The sequence below is a fragment of the Pholis gunnellus genome (genome assembly GCF_910591455.1).
Source record: "Pholis gunnellus genome assembly, chromosome: 10".
NCBI lineage: Eukaryota > Metazoa > Chordata > Actinopteri > Perciformes > Pholidae > Pholis > Pholis gunnellus.
The window spans coordinates 17,539,159-17,551,717 of record NC_136537.1 but is presented as its reverse complement, the minus strand read 5'-3'; the positions used below and the strand labels follow the sequence as shown (position 1 = coordinate 17,551,717).

Here is a 12,559-nt window from a genome sequence, read left to right as displayed (position 1 = left end):
GGAGATGACGTGACTCTCATTATACGGTTCTGGAGTAAAATATTTTGTCGGAAACGCCCATTCAAGTCGTCTTCTTTCAGCGACCAATAGGACGAAGGCAGTGAATTTAAAAAGGAGCCGCGGTCATCGGCAAAGGAAAGTTCAGATCATAACAACCGTGTGATACGAGAGAGAAGGAGCAACCAACAGCGTTTAATATCGGCGTTAACCGAGGTAACGTTAAGGCTAAAACCAGTGTGTCAACGGTAATGTTGCGTTTTGCACTTTGAGCCAATAACGTCACGTTACATGTAAGTTGTATTATCTAAGACGTAGCTAACGTAGGCCAGCTAATTTAGCTAACCTTTTGTGAAACTCTTGTCAAGCTAACGTTAATTCAGTTAACTACTCCTACTACTAAGAGGTAACGTGCAACAAGACAGCAGAGTGACGTGAAGTGTTAACGTAAACTAAAAACGGAGGGAAAAGAGCCAGCTTGTGTTTCAGCTTGAGCTATAAGAGGATCAGTCAGTCATTCATTCATAAAAGCTCCAGCTACTACGTGCTGTAACTCTGCCAGATTGGCTATTAGTAGCAGTGCACTTTACTGTCATGTCATGACAACAAAAAGCTGAAACCAGTTATTTCACATTTGTTTAAAATATGACTAATTGTTGACTTTTAAAAGTAGTTTCCTATTCTCTGTTGACATGCAAAAACGTGACTGTTTCAGCTTTAAAATCATTTATAGTAGTTTGTTTCCATTGCATGCACAATACCAGAGCCCCATTGGCTCTGTTCTTGCTAGAATGTGTCAAAATTCCTGCCACGGAAAGGTCTCTTATTATTATGAATTATGTGTTCCAGTAGCTAATATCTTATCGTGTTTTCAGATACAATGGCCAGCATAAACTTTGCAGAGCGAGAAAACGCAGGTCTTCATCCACCTAATCTGAAGATGCGTCGGCGCCTCCAGTCTGCTCCAGGTAAATGACAACTGTGTGCATTTTCTATTTTTCTTCTCGCAGTAATATTGTTCAGTTAACCTTTTGATATCTATCTATCTCCCCCACTAGAGAAACTCTTATCTCCTATGAATGCCAAAACCTTCCACACTCCTCTGGCATTTGGTCGTAAGGCTTTTGGTGCCATCAACAAAAAAGTCTCAACCCCTGTCGTCAACACACAAGAGAAGTTAAAGCCGCAGGTTGGAATAAATCATAGTTACAATCTAAAAGTAATGTCTGGGCATAATGGGACCTATTTTCTCTGTACTTCAAACTATTCATGTACTAATATATTATGATGTTTCCCACAGGAAACAAAAGTCAAATGCGCTTCTCTGATCAAAGTGGAGGAATACCCAGAAATTGAGAAGTTCATCCCTTATGACCCTCTAGGTAACACTAACACATTCAGTAGTGACACACCTTTTCCTTCTGGGTGCTACCAAAGATCATGTTAAGAAAGTTAACAGTATTTTAAGGCAGACTTGATAGAATAAAACTTATTTGTAAGTAACTTGACACTATCATCATCGTTTTGATGTCTAATTTTCCAGAGTTTGAGAAGTACGGAGTACCTGAGGATCTGATTCCTCTCGGGGGCTTTGCGCTGCCTGGACTGGCCTGTTTCCCACCAGCTCCTCGTCTGTTTGACGACGACCTGGAAATGTTTGATCCACTCCCAAACCAGTCGCCTGTAAAGATGCCAACACGTTCAGGTATCTACTTCAGTTAGGGTTGCGTTCACACTTATTGTTTAGGATTGCAAACGTATCTTAATAAAGTATCAGTCTATGATCAAATAATATTTAAATGTAGCACAGGGTGATAAAGTCCTATTGCAGTATATGTAATTTCATATCATCTATTATTGTGATTACAAGTTTATGGAAGACCAGATGAGATTTCTGTTTGGAATTGTTCAAATTTGCATTAAATAAATAATAGAGAACCAGTAAACCATTGAGGGATGGTCAAATATGACCACTTGCAAATCTATTTTATGGTATTTTGTATATCATTGCCCAACACTAATAAAGTATTGAGGTTTATAGGTTTAGTTCACTTGCATTACAATTGTTTGCTCAATTAACTAGTATTAAACCATGCTGAGTTTTTAATCTTTTTTTCTTTTCTTTTTTTATATGGATAATGTTGACTATCCCAAAAAATAAACCAACGTGTGGTTAAAGCAACATCTATCACTAAATAAGAAGCGACGCTTGTCTGGCCGCTGTAGCCATAAGTATGGGGCTCCTGCTCCAGATGACGAGTATCATTAACCTGCTGTATCATTAACTTCACTGTATCTCCTCTACAGATCATTGCTCAGAGCTGGACGCCTTTCTGCAAACACTCAATGAGCTGACTGTTGAACTTCCTCTAGAACCTTTTACCGACTGAACGTTGACTGTTTTTATTATGACATTTTTACTGAAATAAAGTTGTTGTTGTTTTTTTTATCTGTCCCTGCTATCTATTTTATTTGCTCTGGTTTTATATAATGGGTGACATACTCTGGGGCGTATACACTGCACTTACTTCCTGCTTTGAAGTCCATCAGTGGTCACATGTGACGGACTCTCGCTGTTGGTTTTGCCTGAGATTAGAATGAACTTTGTCTCAGTTCCTCTTGTAAAGGAAACCAGGATATTAGCTTGAATATGTGGCTCTTTTTTTTTTTCTTTTTTTTTTAGGAGAAAACCTTTAATTATTCATATCTTATAAATGTTCTCCTAATAAAAGGGTTTAATGGTTAATGATCGATACAGGAGTCAAGTGTGCACGGAATACACGTCCGTATGCGCTTTGGACACTGAACAGGTGAGTAACATCGGTGTGGCAGAAACTGAGTACAGACTAAAGTATAATTTGTATTTAAGGGGTTTTCATGTCTTCCATTTCAAACTTCCCTTTGCTTTGCAAAATGAGGAACTTGGCATATTTGCAGTAACTGTTTAAAGTTGCATACGTGTGCATTTCACACATTAAAACGTCTGTATGTGTAGCCTATATATTAAAATAGACTTTCCTCCCATGACGCAGGGAAGGAGTGAAGGGACCCAGTTTCCAGTTTATAATTTGACACTGAAGCCTTCGGGGTGTTGTCTAAATAAAGGAAGTAGCCTTGAACTCGTCGCGCAGGGAGCAGAGCACCATGTATGAGTGCAGATCTGATGATGCTGGACGTGACCCAACTGGATCCGAACCAGCGGTCGGTGACACCGACGCCCACGGCGGCAGGACGAGCGGACAGGGCGCCGTTGTGGAGCGACTCTCGAGGTATGGCATACCGGTCATGCCCAGTGCTTTCCAGCGTAGGTCGAGGCTGCAGAGGCAGCTGGAAGTCACAGACAGCTCCCCTCCGGGGGGTCTTCAGAGGGAGGCTCCGGAGCGAGAGTCGCTCACACCCGCTATGCGTAAAAAGCACCTGAAAGAGCTGCTTCTGAGCAATCCGTCACACAGCGTGCTGTCACAGACTCTCAGCGTGTCCTCCGAGCAGGACGCGGGCTGGGCTCTGTATCTGATGGAGCACGCGTGGATGCTGTCCTCCGTGGAGGGAAACTACGACACCATCCTGGAGTTCATCTCCGAGAACCCCTATCTGTTGACCAGGAAGGACTTCGTCAGCGGGTACTCGGTGCTGCACTGGCTGGCCAAGAGAGGACAGGACGAGACTCTGCTCAAACTTTTGCGGCACGCAGAAAGTGCGGGGATCCCCGTGAATGTGAACGCGCGGGGCAGCGGCGGGCTCACCCCGCTGCACGTCGCCAGCATGCACGGGCACTACATGGTCATCAAGCTGCTGGTCGGGGCTTTCAGCGCCGACGTCGACGCCATGGACTACAATGGGAGGAGAGCCTGGCAGTATCTGAAGGGAGACGCCCCGCTGGAGATGAGGGAGCTGCTGGGGACCTGGGATGAAGAGCACAGCTGCGGGTGTGCGCAAAATGGCAAACAAAACGTGAACAACAACTGCGCCGGTGCAACGAACTTGACTGCATATGATGAGGTCGATCACGGAGAGGTGGAGGCGGTGAACTCCTTTGACCGGACTCGGAGAGGTGGCAGCTTGAGGTTTGGGTTTATAAGTAAGCTGCTACCCTCGTTTTCATTTTTTGGAAACAAAAGCTGAATGGTTAAGACAATACTTCAAACATGTACATGATCTCATGCAGTTCACGGTTTCAGTGGTGCTTATTTCTGCTTGAGTTCTAATTCTTGAAAAATAAGTGAAAGCAGCCCAGAAGCTTTTATTCTGCAAAATGCTCCAACAAGTTGACAGAAATTCCAGCTGTACTTGCAGAATTTTCTACATGTAAGAGGGACGTTTTGGAGATTTAACTATGCGTGGAAATAACTGAATAAAATGGGGATTATCAGTGATCAAAAGGGATGACAGACTTCCTTGTCAAATACATTACTTGATACGCTTAAATCCTTCAAATGAAACTGTTCAAAGCTCATATCAGCACTGAGTCCATGACTTGTGAGGAGTCAAATAGAGGGAAACCAGGCCTAGGAGCCACAGTCCCATTTCACAAATAATCCTTTCAATTTGGATGTTTGAGACTCTCAAAGTACATATTTTGCACTTTGTCTGAAGCAAATTTAAACACTCATTACATATAGTGAGCGTAACATTTTCTTAAGACTCAGTTCTGCTTATGTAAAGAATATAAATGTTGGATATTGCTGCCGTGGCAAACTTTCTGCTCGGCTTTAGCACCAAGGTAAACATTTCATGATGAATAGCAGTACTGTGTTTGGTAGGAGCAACAAAGCCACAGCTTAGATTCTGGGCAAACTAGAAATAACCACGATCTTGCATGAAACAGTGATTCCAAAGTATTTTCTGTGTGGTCAAGAGAGTGAATCCCCTTCAGAGTGCTCGCTTCTGCTGCACTGTGTCAGCATTACCCCTGTGATGTTTAGTTTACCTCAGAGAAACACTCCCTGTAAATGGACAATAAAATAAAAAGGCAGAAAAGCTCATATCAAGTTTGATCACAGATCTTTTATTGTCAAACAAGACCATAACCAGAGTATTTGTACAAAACAAATGCTGCTCCAGATAACACGGCTCCCTCCTCAGGATCAGGCCCAGCAGCTGGAGGTCCTGGCAGATGTTGGGACGGAGGGACACGGGGATCCAGGGATCCTCACGCTTACAGGCCGAGCTTGGTCCTCCTCCAGTGTCTCCTCTTGGAATTGTACCTGAAATCAAACAGCATTTAAGCAAACGTATAAGGAGAGAACATTTTATTCAAATACAAAACCTAGTAAAATTAAGGGCAGGTTGAAGGGTTCAATTGAAACTATGCAAATTCTGTTGGGAGCTGTGCTCATTTCAGAGGCCCTAAACTAACATCCTTTGTGATATACAGTCAACTTAAAACACAACAATGAGATTCTTTTCTTGAAATCGTGTTACCAACCCCCCAAACCCCTTCAAAAAACAGTTTCAGGCATGATCTATTTTCACTGGAACTAAAACCATTACGGGAATCCTTCCAGACCAGTCGTTTTAGAAACCACCAACACTGGTCCTCCAGCAGAGCAATTTAGCGGGTACATCAACAACTTTAGGTCAAACAGTGAAATGTTCAGCTACAGAGCTTCCTCATCACCACCATGGTGAGCAGGAATAGCAGCTGTGTAGCAGAAAGATGCTCTTAGCAGGATTAATGACAGCACTCTACAGACATGAAGTGCTGCAATTGCAGACCTGCTTTACACAACATGAAGCTCCCGTTTCGTCTCTGCATTAGCGAGTCTCACATCTCTGCACTTACTGATAACGTAGAGTCAAGAGCTCAACAATGAAACTGTAGCAGAGTGAGTGAGGACCATTAACAACATTAACCTCTCGTAGAAGAGTGAACCATGCTCTACACCTTTATAAAGGAAACTATGCAACTAAACAGCAGGCCATCCCATAAGTTGTGTAAATACTTTAATGCCAGTCTATTAGGTTGACCAAGCTAGAGTAATGGAATATAATACCTGCCCATATTTAGTATTTTATGTTATTATAGAGGATGTAGTTGGTGGTGCGGTTGATATTTCATTGACATTTATACTCTGAGACAACACATCTCAGTATACTGCATTATATAAAAAGTTGATTCAACTGTAGCACTGTATTGACTTAACTTTCAAAGAAGCCTGTGTCTGTAAATTCTTGCAAAACACTTAAAGTCTGCAGAGATGCCCGTTTCAGCCTTTCATTAATTTCTCATTGACTGTATTTCTCCTCTTAAATATGAGTGTTTAAGATTGCATGGTAGGCTAGTTAGTTAGCTCTAGTAAAATGCATTGGTATGAGGTAAATGGACCCACATGTACAGACTGCATGCTTTCCTCGACGCGGCAGCTTCACAGTGTTCATGTTACACACAACACGAGACACAACAAACTCACCTGATCTTATTTCCAGTCTTCATTCTGATCCACTGAGGAATGGGCCTGTTCTGTTTCTGCTTCTTAGCGAGGAAGCGCTTGATCCTGAAAGTCTTGTGGGACGACTAGAAACACAACAAAGAGCGCCATTAACACCACATCGACACACAGTATTTCTATCCAATGTTAAACATCTGCGAACAGTAAACGAATCTATTCAAAGCACTTTAAAGTGTTAGTGAACAAGCTAGCAGCTAACGTCTATGAAGGAATTTACATGCGTAGAGTGGGTACCGGCTAGCATCTTTGAGCAGCTCTAATATGCTCATCTTCCATATTTTAAGACAACATACGGATCTGTGAGGTACCATTAAGATGTTTATCAATCACACAATACAACGTAGCAGGTTTACAGGGGCTGCAGACGTGGATGTTTAAAGATTTTGTATTTACCATTTTGTCCACAGTCCTTTCCCGACTATGGCGTCGGCCGAAGAGAGAGAAGGACGTGACGTCGGCGGTTTTATCCAATAAGCGTCCACCGAGCAGGCCTCACGTCATACACACAGCGACACCTAGTGGAGGGTGTGTTCACATGCATCTTGGTACTTTGAGGCACGATGTGTGTACTTATATACAATTCTGAGCCATGTGTACTATTCTTGGGCATTTCTATTTTTGCTGCTACTTTATACTTATACTACTCAAGGGATATGTTGCGATGTTTACTCCCTTACACGTCAGATTTAGGTACTTTGCATATAAATATTTTTACATACAAAACAAATGAAAAGCTCATAAAAAGATTCGTATATTAATGGGAATACTCAACGATATTTAAAGTAGTTACAATTGGTTCCACCTCAATCTGCAACAATATTAAACCTCTGCTTAATGCATACAATTTTATTTATTTATTTATTTATTTGCACAATTCAAATAATGAAAATTCAAAACAAACAAACATAACAGAGATAAATGAATATCACAGTGCAGGAGGAGGCAGAAAGCCAACTGGGCTTATTTGAAGCCTCCACCTATATAATATTAAAATTTTACAAAATTACAAACATAAAGTATGAATAAGACATTACATTACAACAAAAGAAAGGAAGAAAGAATGAAAGATAAGATAAAAAATAATGTAATTGTGTCAAGTGTGTGCGAGCATGTGTGTGGATGTGAGAGTGAGCATTGTCCTGTTCAGTGATGTTGGATTATACACCTGCAGTAACTCATAAGCAATGGCAATACAAGTCCCTATGAGTGAAACAACTGCAAATGTAATGTAGCAGCCAAAACAAGAAAGACATGAACAATAATACATAAAAGACTGTTACAAGACCGCAGTTAGATGTTCTTTTAGGCACCTTTTGAAACATTTTACAGAGAGACATTTTTTAGCTAAGTGGGAAAAGTCATTCCATAATTTGGTTCCCCTGAACCTTATTGAAAATTGACCTCTGCTAGTCAGTATATTAGGAGGATGAAGATGTGAAGATTGGCGAGTTGAGTATGAGTGAACCTGTGAATTAAATTTGTAGTAAGTCTTGAAATGATCAGGAATATTCCCTTCACCTGAAAGTATCTTATAAATGAAAACACAAGTTTGGGAAGTGTTGATGTTATAAATATTGAGAATCTGCAATTTCCGAAATAGAGGAGCAGAAGATGAGTGTGACTGTGATCGGGATGCGATCCTAACAAAACGTTTCTGGAGGACCAACATTTTTTGCAGAGAAGTAGGGAAAGTACTTGCCCAAACTATATTACAATATGAAAGATAAGGATAAATGATACTGTAATAAAGAATAAGTAGACAGTCTGCAGAGACAAGATGTCTAACCCTACTTATTATTCCAATAGATTTGTTTATTTTTCTACTAACACAGTCAATCTGTTTACTCCAACTTAAACTCTCATCAATAATAACTCCTAGGAATTTTGTAGATGACACTACAATAATTTACCTTTGAAAAGAGCCATGTTGTGGCTGTAATAAGTGTTTCTAATTTTGACACTTTAAGGACGGGATACTTCAGTACTTTTTCTTTTTACATCCGAGTATTGCTACTTGTACTAAAAGATCTGATTACTGCTTCCACCGCTGCCAAAGATGAATCCCTACTAATACTGGGAACTAAAAAGCTGAAATGTAAACAGTACATATGTTTATCTGAAAAGGTAGACTGGGTAAAACCACAGACCCCAATAGCTCAAGGTTTACTACATGTCAGTTATGGTTTGGTAGTTTGGGGTCTGCATTATAAGGTCAATTTGTAGGTATGAGAAAGGGACCCTGTGTTAGATCTTACTCCACCAAAGGAGTATTTGGGGAGGTCGATAGCAACCCGAACAGAACATTTCTGTCCCAGTCCCCACATTCTTGGACAAAGATTCAGGTCTAGTCTCAGCATTAATTAGCTCTACCCAGTCTAGTTTAGTGGAGGAAGATGTGGACATAACTGAACTACTGCAGTGTTATGAATAAATCAATCAAAAGCCCCTAACTTAAAAAAACTACGCTGAACTTATGTGAGTTTTTTGGTATTTTAATAATGAACAAAAAAAGGACATGTACACTTAAGCAAAGACCTCTTTTATTTCCAGTCAAAAGTGGCTCCTGTATACAAGCAGCAGTGATGTGTTCTCATGCTGTATTCAGTTTGGTGCGACACACATTCATGTTGAAGAGGAGATTCAGTTTAGAAAAGGAAGGAAGGCCACTGGTTGATCCCTCTGATTGAAGCTTGCATGCAGGCATGGCTGTCACATGGCAGTCTAGTCTGAAATGGCTGTTTCCTCTCTGTCACTGTATGAATGTAGGAACAAAACACATGATCCCAAACCAGGTTACGTACAGACTATGCTTCAGTCTACAAGACAATTTTACAGCTACTGACTATGAAAAGAGTAAATTACACATACATTTAGATTATCTCACTTCCCGGGCAGGAGTAAGATTTCCATGTTTACACTTCAAACTGAACACGTCAATGCTACAACAGAAATCTCATTCATGACAGTGAAGAAACAATATTGATGAGCTCGGCATTGTTGACATATTGAGTAATTGGTAAGCTGTGATATGGATTAACATGGTGAAAGCCAATGTTTGCAGTGTGCACAACACTGAAGCAAGGTCACTTTGAGTTTACGTGGTCCAAGAAAGCTTTGGCTTCGACTAGTGTGCCCTACAGCCAAACTGTAAGCCGAAGGTTTACGGTTACCTTTCCTAACAAATAAAACTAAAGGAGGGTCACATTCAGGCCCCAAGAGGCTCCACCATCACATCCCTGCCTCCCAGACCGGGAGAACCGGATGCAGCTCTGCTTGACCTGCAGTGCGTGTCGCCCTGAGGCGCCACGTTGCTGCTCTGAGCCTCACAGGCCTGTCTCCCCTCTCCTCACCACACTTAAAATGCCATAAAGTAGAGATCTGCTCAATCCTCTCCTTTGTCGGCCACTTTCTCGGTCTCGGTATCTGGCTTTCTGTCGGCAGAGTTGGATTCCGCTCCTCCTCCAGCTCCTCCTCCTCCTCCTCCACCTCCTCCTCCTCCACCTCGATTGCGGCTTCTGGTCCCTGGCTGGTACAGCTGAATTGCAGGCCGGTCCTGACGTAAGGAAACGATGCTCTTAGAAATACTAACAATTTTTGCAAAAACTATTTGATTTGTGAGGCGTAAGTCATTACCTTATTTCGTAGACGGTCTCTTTTACTACTCTCGTCCTTCTTGTAGTCTTTGGTCGACCTCTCTGGCCTCTCAGAGTGAGTAGAGTCTCCAACGTTGTCACCCTTTTTCTTCTCCTTGGCCCGTTCTTTGTCTTTTTTAACCTCCTCCTCCCTCTTCCTGCCCGAGTTCTCTCCGTCCTGACGCTCTCTCCTCCTCCGCCGATTCTCGTCCTGTCGCCTGATGCGCTCCTTCTCTCTCTGCAGCCGATCCCTCTCCCGTTCTCGGTCGCGCTCTCTGTCACGCTCTGGGTCACGCTCCCTGAACTCCTTCCTGCCCTCTTCGTCCGCTCTGTGTGTGAAGCACACATTAGGTTTAAGGAATCTGTTCAAAGTGAAACATGTACTTTAAAAAAAAAAAACTACTGAAGCAACTAACTTCCTTCCTCGATCCTCCTTGTTTTCAATGTGTTGACGCCTCTTGTGATCGGCACCCCCCATGGATCTGTCCTCTTTATTTGGCCTGTCTGGTTTCTTGGCCTTTTCCTTGGGCTTCTCAGAATCAGCATCCTCCGCTCTGTCTGGCTTCTTCAGGAGCTACACATTTGAAATTAAAGAGAAAATCATAATGAGGTGTTGGATTTAAGCAGTTTAATACGGTGTGAAATCTCCCAACGCAGCACACACCTTGATCTTTGGTTCTTCTTTCACTTGGTCCTTGTCTTTCTCCAGGGGTTTCTCATGTCTCTTCATCTTGTCCGTGTCTTTGCGCTTCCTTCTCTCATCCTCCCTCCACTTGCGACGCTCCTCGTCACGCAGGCGTTTGCGATCGAGCTCCCTCCTTCTTCTCTCTTCTTTCTTTTCCTCCCTGATTCTCTGATCAGCATTAAAACAAGGCACGAGGCCAGCATTAACCATGCAACTTAACAACTGTAACTAGTACCACCAAACTGTTGTGCCACAGTACTTTACTTACCTGTTTATTCTTCAAGAAGTCAAGCAGAGGAGTTGTTTTTTTAGCTTGAAGGGAGAAAACAAAAGTATGTTTGAATTCATCCATCCAGCAGTGTGTCTCTTATAAGATGTATACAATGATGTCTCGGGTGCACTTTCTGGAGACTGTTCACCTACCTACAAGCTCCTTTGATTTTAACTCAATCTCTTCCAACAGTGTCTCTGGTGTTGATGCCATCTTGTCGCCATCACCGTTGTAAAATTCAAGAAACTTCTTGTAATCAGGATCTGAAAGAAAATAAACAACATACAAATGATAATATGTTGCAATATCAACCAAGACAACTAATCGCTATTTAAGGTGATTCTTTTGAGAAAAACAATACTAATATATTAAAGAAACACACATACAAACATCACAAAATCTGTCTTTTTTGTATTATAACATAGCCTAAAGCGGTAAATGTCTTTACCTTCTTCAATTGTTCCACATTTTGCATCCTTTTTCTTACTTCTTTTCTTGGCAATCTTTTGAAAAGGTGCAAACTCCACGACGGCAGGATACTCCTGTCCTGTTAAAAATAAACAAAGCATGAACCCTTGTCTGATATCCCCACGTTTAATGTATGTAGCTGTAAATGTGTGCTCTCCATACCTCTGCTGTCAATGAACACGTATCCATCAAATCGATCTCTGAAGAGAACTATATCCTCTTGATTCTTAAAATTGATGTAGGCCCTTGCAAAGAGGTGAGGGAAGAGGCTGAAAGGACAGAATACTCATGTTAAGACTTTTAGAGTCACTGATTATTTAAATTATTTAAACGATGAAACGTCTTTAGATCAACTCACCTGGCGTCATTGGAGAAAAACTCAAAGTAGTCCACCTCTGGGAGAGGTTGTAACTGCTCCTCCAGCTCTTCCTTGGTCAGACTTGGTGGTAACCGTCTGATCACAATCTTTGAATAAAATAATATTGGCGGTTAAAGTAAGGAATAACAATCAGACTGAGGAAAAGAGAACATTAAGAACATTAACTAATATTAACTTGAAGTTTAGTCAAATGATAATTTGTCTAACTCGTTATATAAAGTAATAGTAGACAATGCACGCTATATCCGACAAAACAACGCTAGTTAAAAGCATGCTGCTATTTAATTAAACTATAAGTATCCATAACTGACGAGTAGCAGCTGTAGCTAACCTAGCTAGCTCGTTTTACCTTTGTCATGGCCTCTTTCTTTTCCTTCAACCTGTCCGTCTTTTCTCCATCTTCGCTCTTTATTTCCAATCTTCGCTCCTTCGGCCGAGCGTTTTCCTTGTCTTCCTTCATAGTTGAACAGCTACTTCAATCCGCGGTTGTATTTCATCTCATTCCACAGACTTGTTTACTTTTTTTAGCAAGTTAGCCTGCTAGTAGCAACCGTTAACTTCCTCTCTGGCGGTTGGGCTTGCAGTTTGGTGTTACAACCAGGTAGGGGCGCTGTGAGTCAAAACAAGCGTGTACTGTGAATTTGAAATTATAATTAAATGTATTTAGTTTTGTCCATT

At 41.5% G+C, this 12,559-nt stretch overlaps 4 protein-coding genes across 4 annotated transcripts; 2 read left to right on the top strand and 2 right to left on the bottom strand.

The window, feature by feature from the left end:
- Positions 1 to 133: 133 nt before the first annotated feature.
- pttg1 (PTTG1 regulator of sister chromatid separation, securin) lies at positions 134 to 2,450 on the top strand. The gene is made up of 6 exons (XM_079168182.1): positions 134 to 213; positions 873 to 965; positions 1,056 to 1,186; positions 1,298 to 1,379; positions 1,541 to 1,702; positions 2,305 to 2,450. The coding sequence occupies exons 2-6, from the start codon at positions 878 to 880 to the stop codon at positions 2,385 to 2,387; spliced, it is 546 nt and encodes a 181-aa protein (XP_079024308.1). The 5' UTR covers positions 134 to 213; positions 873 to 877; the 3' UTR covers positions 2,388 to 2,450.
- A 307-nt stretch (positions 2,451 to 2,757) lies between these two features.
- Positions 2,758 to 4,973, top strand: sowahd (sosondowah ankyrin repeat domain family d). The gene is made up of 2 exons (XM_079168038.1): positions 2,758 to 2,807; positions 3,030 to 4,973. Exon 2 carries the CDS (start codon positions 3,142 to 3,144, stop codon positions 4,117 to 4,119), a length of 978 nt encoding a protein of 325 aa, XP_079024164.1. The 5' UTR covers positions 2,758 to 2,807; positions 3,030 to 3,141; the 3' UTR covers positions 4,120 to 4,973.
- Positions 4,974 to 4,981: 8 nt separating this feature from the next.
- rpl39 (ribosomal protein L39) lies at positions 4,982 to 6,895 on the bottom strand. The gene is made up of 3 exons (XM_079168039.1): positions 6,840 to 6,895; positions 6,408 to 6,511; positions 4,982 to 5,201 (listed from the first exon to the last, which is right to left on the bottom strand). Exons 1-3 carry the CDS (start codon positions 6,840 to 6,842, stop codon positions 5,153 to 5,155), a joined length of 156 nt encoding a protein of 51 aa, XP_079024165.1. The 5' UTR covers positions 6,843 to 6,895; the 3' UTR covers positions 4,982 to 5,152.
- A 2,068-nt stretch (positions 6,896 to 8,963) lies between these two features.
- On the bottom strand, positions 8,964 to 12,444 carry upf3b (UPF3B regulator of nonsense mediated mRNA decay). Its single transcript, XM_079168024.1, has 10 exons — positions 12,231 to 12,444; positions 11,861 to 11,967; positions 11,665 to 11,771; positions 11,483 to 11,581; positions 11,187 to 11,297; positions 11,032 to 11,075; positions 10,743 to 10,931; positions 10,495 to 10,652; positions 10,080 to 10,407; positions 8,964 to 9,999 (listed from the first exon to the last, which is right to left on the bottom strand). The coding sequence occupies exons 1-10, from the start codon at positions 12,339 to 12,341 to the stop codon at positions 9,829 to 9,831; spliced, it is 1,425 nt and encodes a 474-aa protein (XP_079024150.1). The 5' UTR covers positions 12,342 to 12,444; the 3' UTR covers positions 8,964 to 9,828.
- Between the last annotated feature and the right edge of the window lie 115 nt (positions 12,445 to 12,559).

Coding starts and splice junctions, on each gene's coding strand:
- pttg1 (XM_079168182.1), top strand. CDS start 878: ATGGCCAGCATAAACTTTGCAGAGCGAGAAAACGCAGGTCTTCATCCA. Junction 1,187..1,297: donor AAGAGAAGTTAAAGCCGCAG/GTTGGAATAAAT, acceptor TGTTTCCCACAG/GAAACAAAAGTCAAATGCGC. Junction 1,380..1,540: donor CATCCCTTATGACCCTCTAG/GTAACACTAACA, acceptor CTAATTTTCCAG/AGTTTGAGAAGTACGGAGTA.
- sowahd (XM_079168038.1), top strand. CDS start 3,142: ATGTATGAGTGCAGATCTGATGATGCTGGACGTGACCCAACTGGATCC.
- rpl39 (XM_079168039.1), bottom strand. Junction 5,202..6,407: donor AAGACTGGAAATAAGATCAG/GTGAGTTTGTTG, acceptor GTTTGATTTCAG/GTACAATTCCAAGAGGAGAC.
- upf3b (XM_079168024.1), bottom strand. CDS start 12,341: ATGAAGGAAGACAAGGAAAACGCTCGGCCGAAGGAGCGAAGATTGGAA. Junction 10,653..10,742: donor AAGAAGAACCAAAGATCAAG/GTGTGTGCTGCG, acceptor TCAAATGTGTAG/CTCCTGAAGAAGCCAGACAG. Junction 10,408..10,494: donor AAGGAGGATCGAGGAAGGAA/GTTAGTTGCTTC, acceptor CTTCACACACAG/AGCGGACGAAGAGGGCAGGA.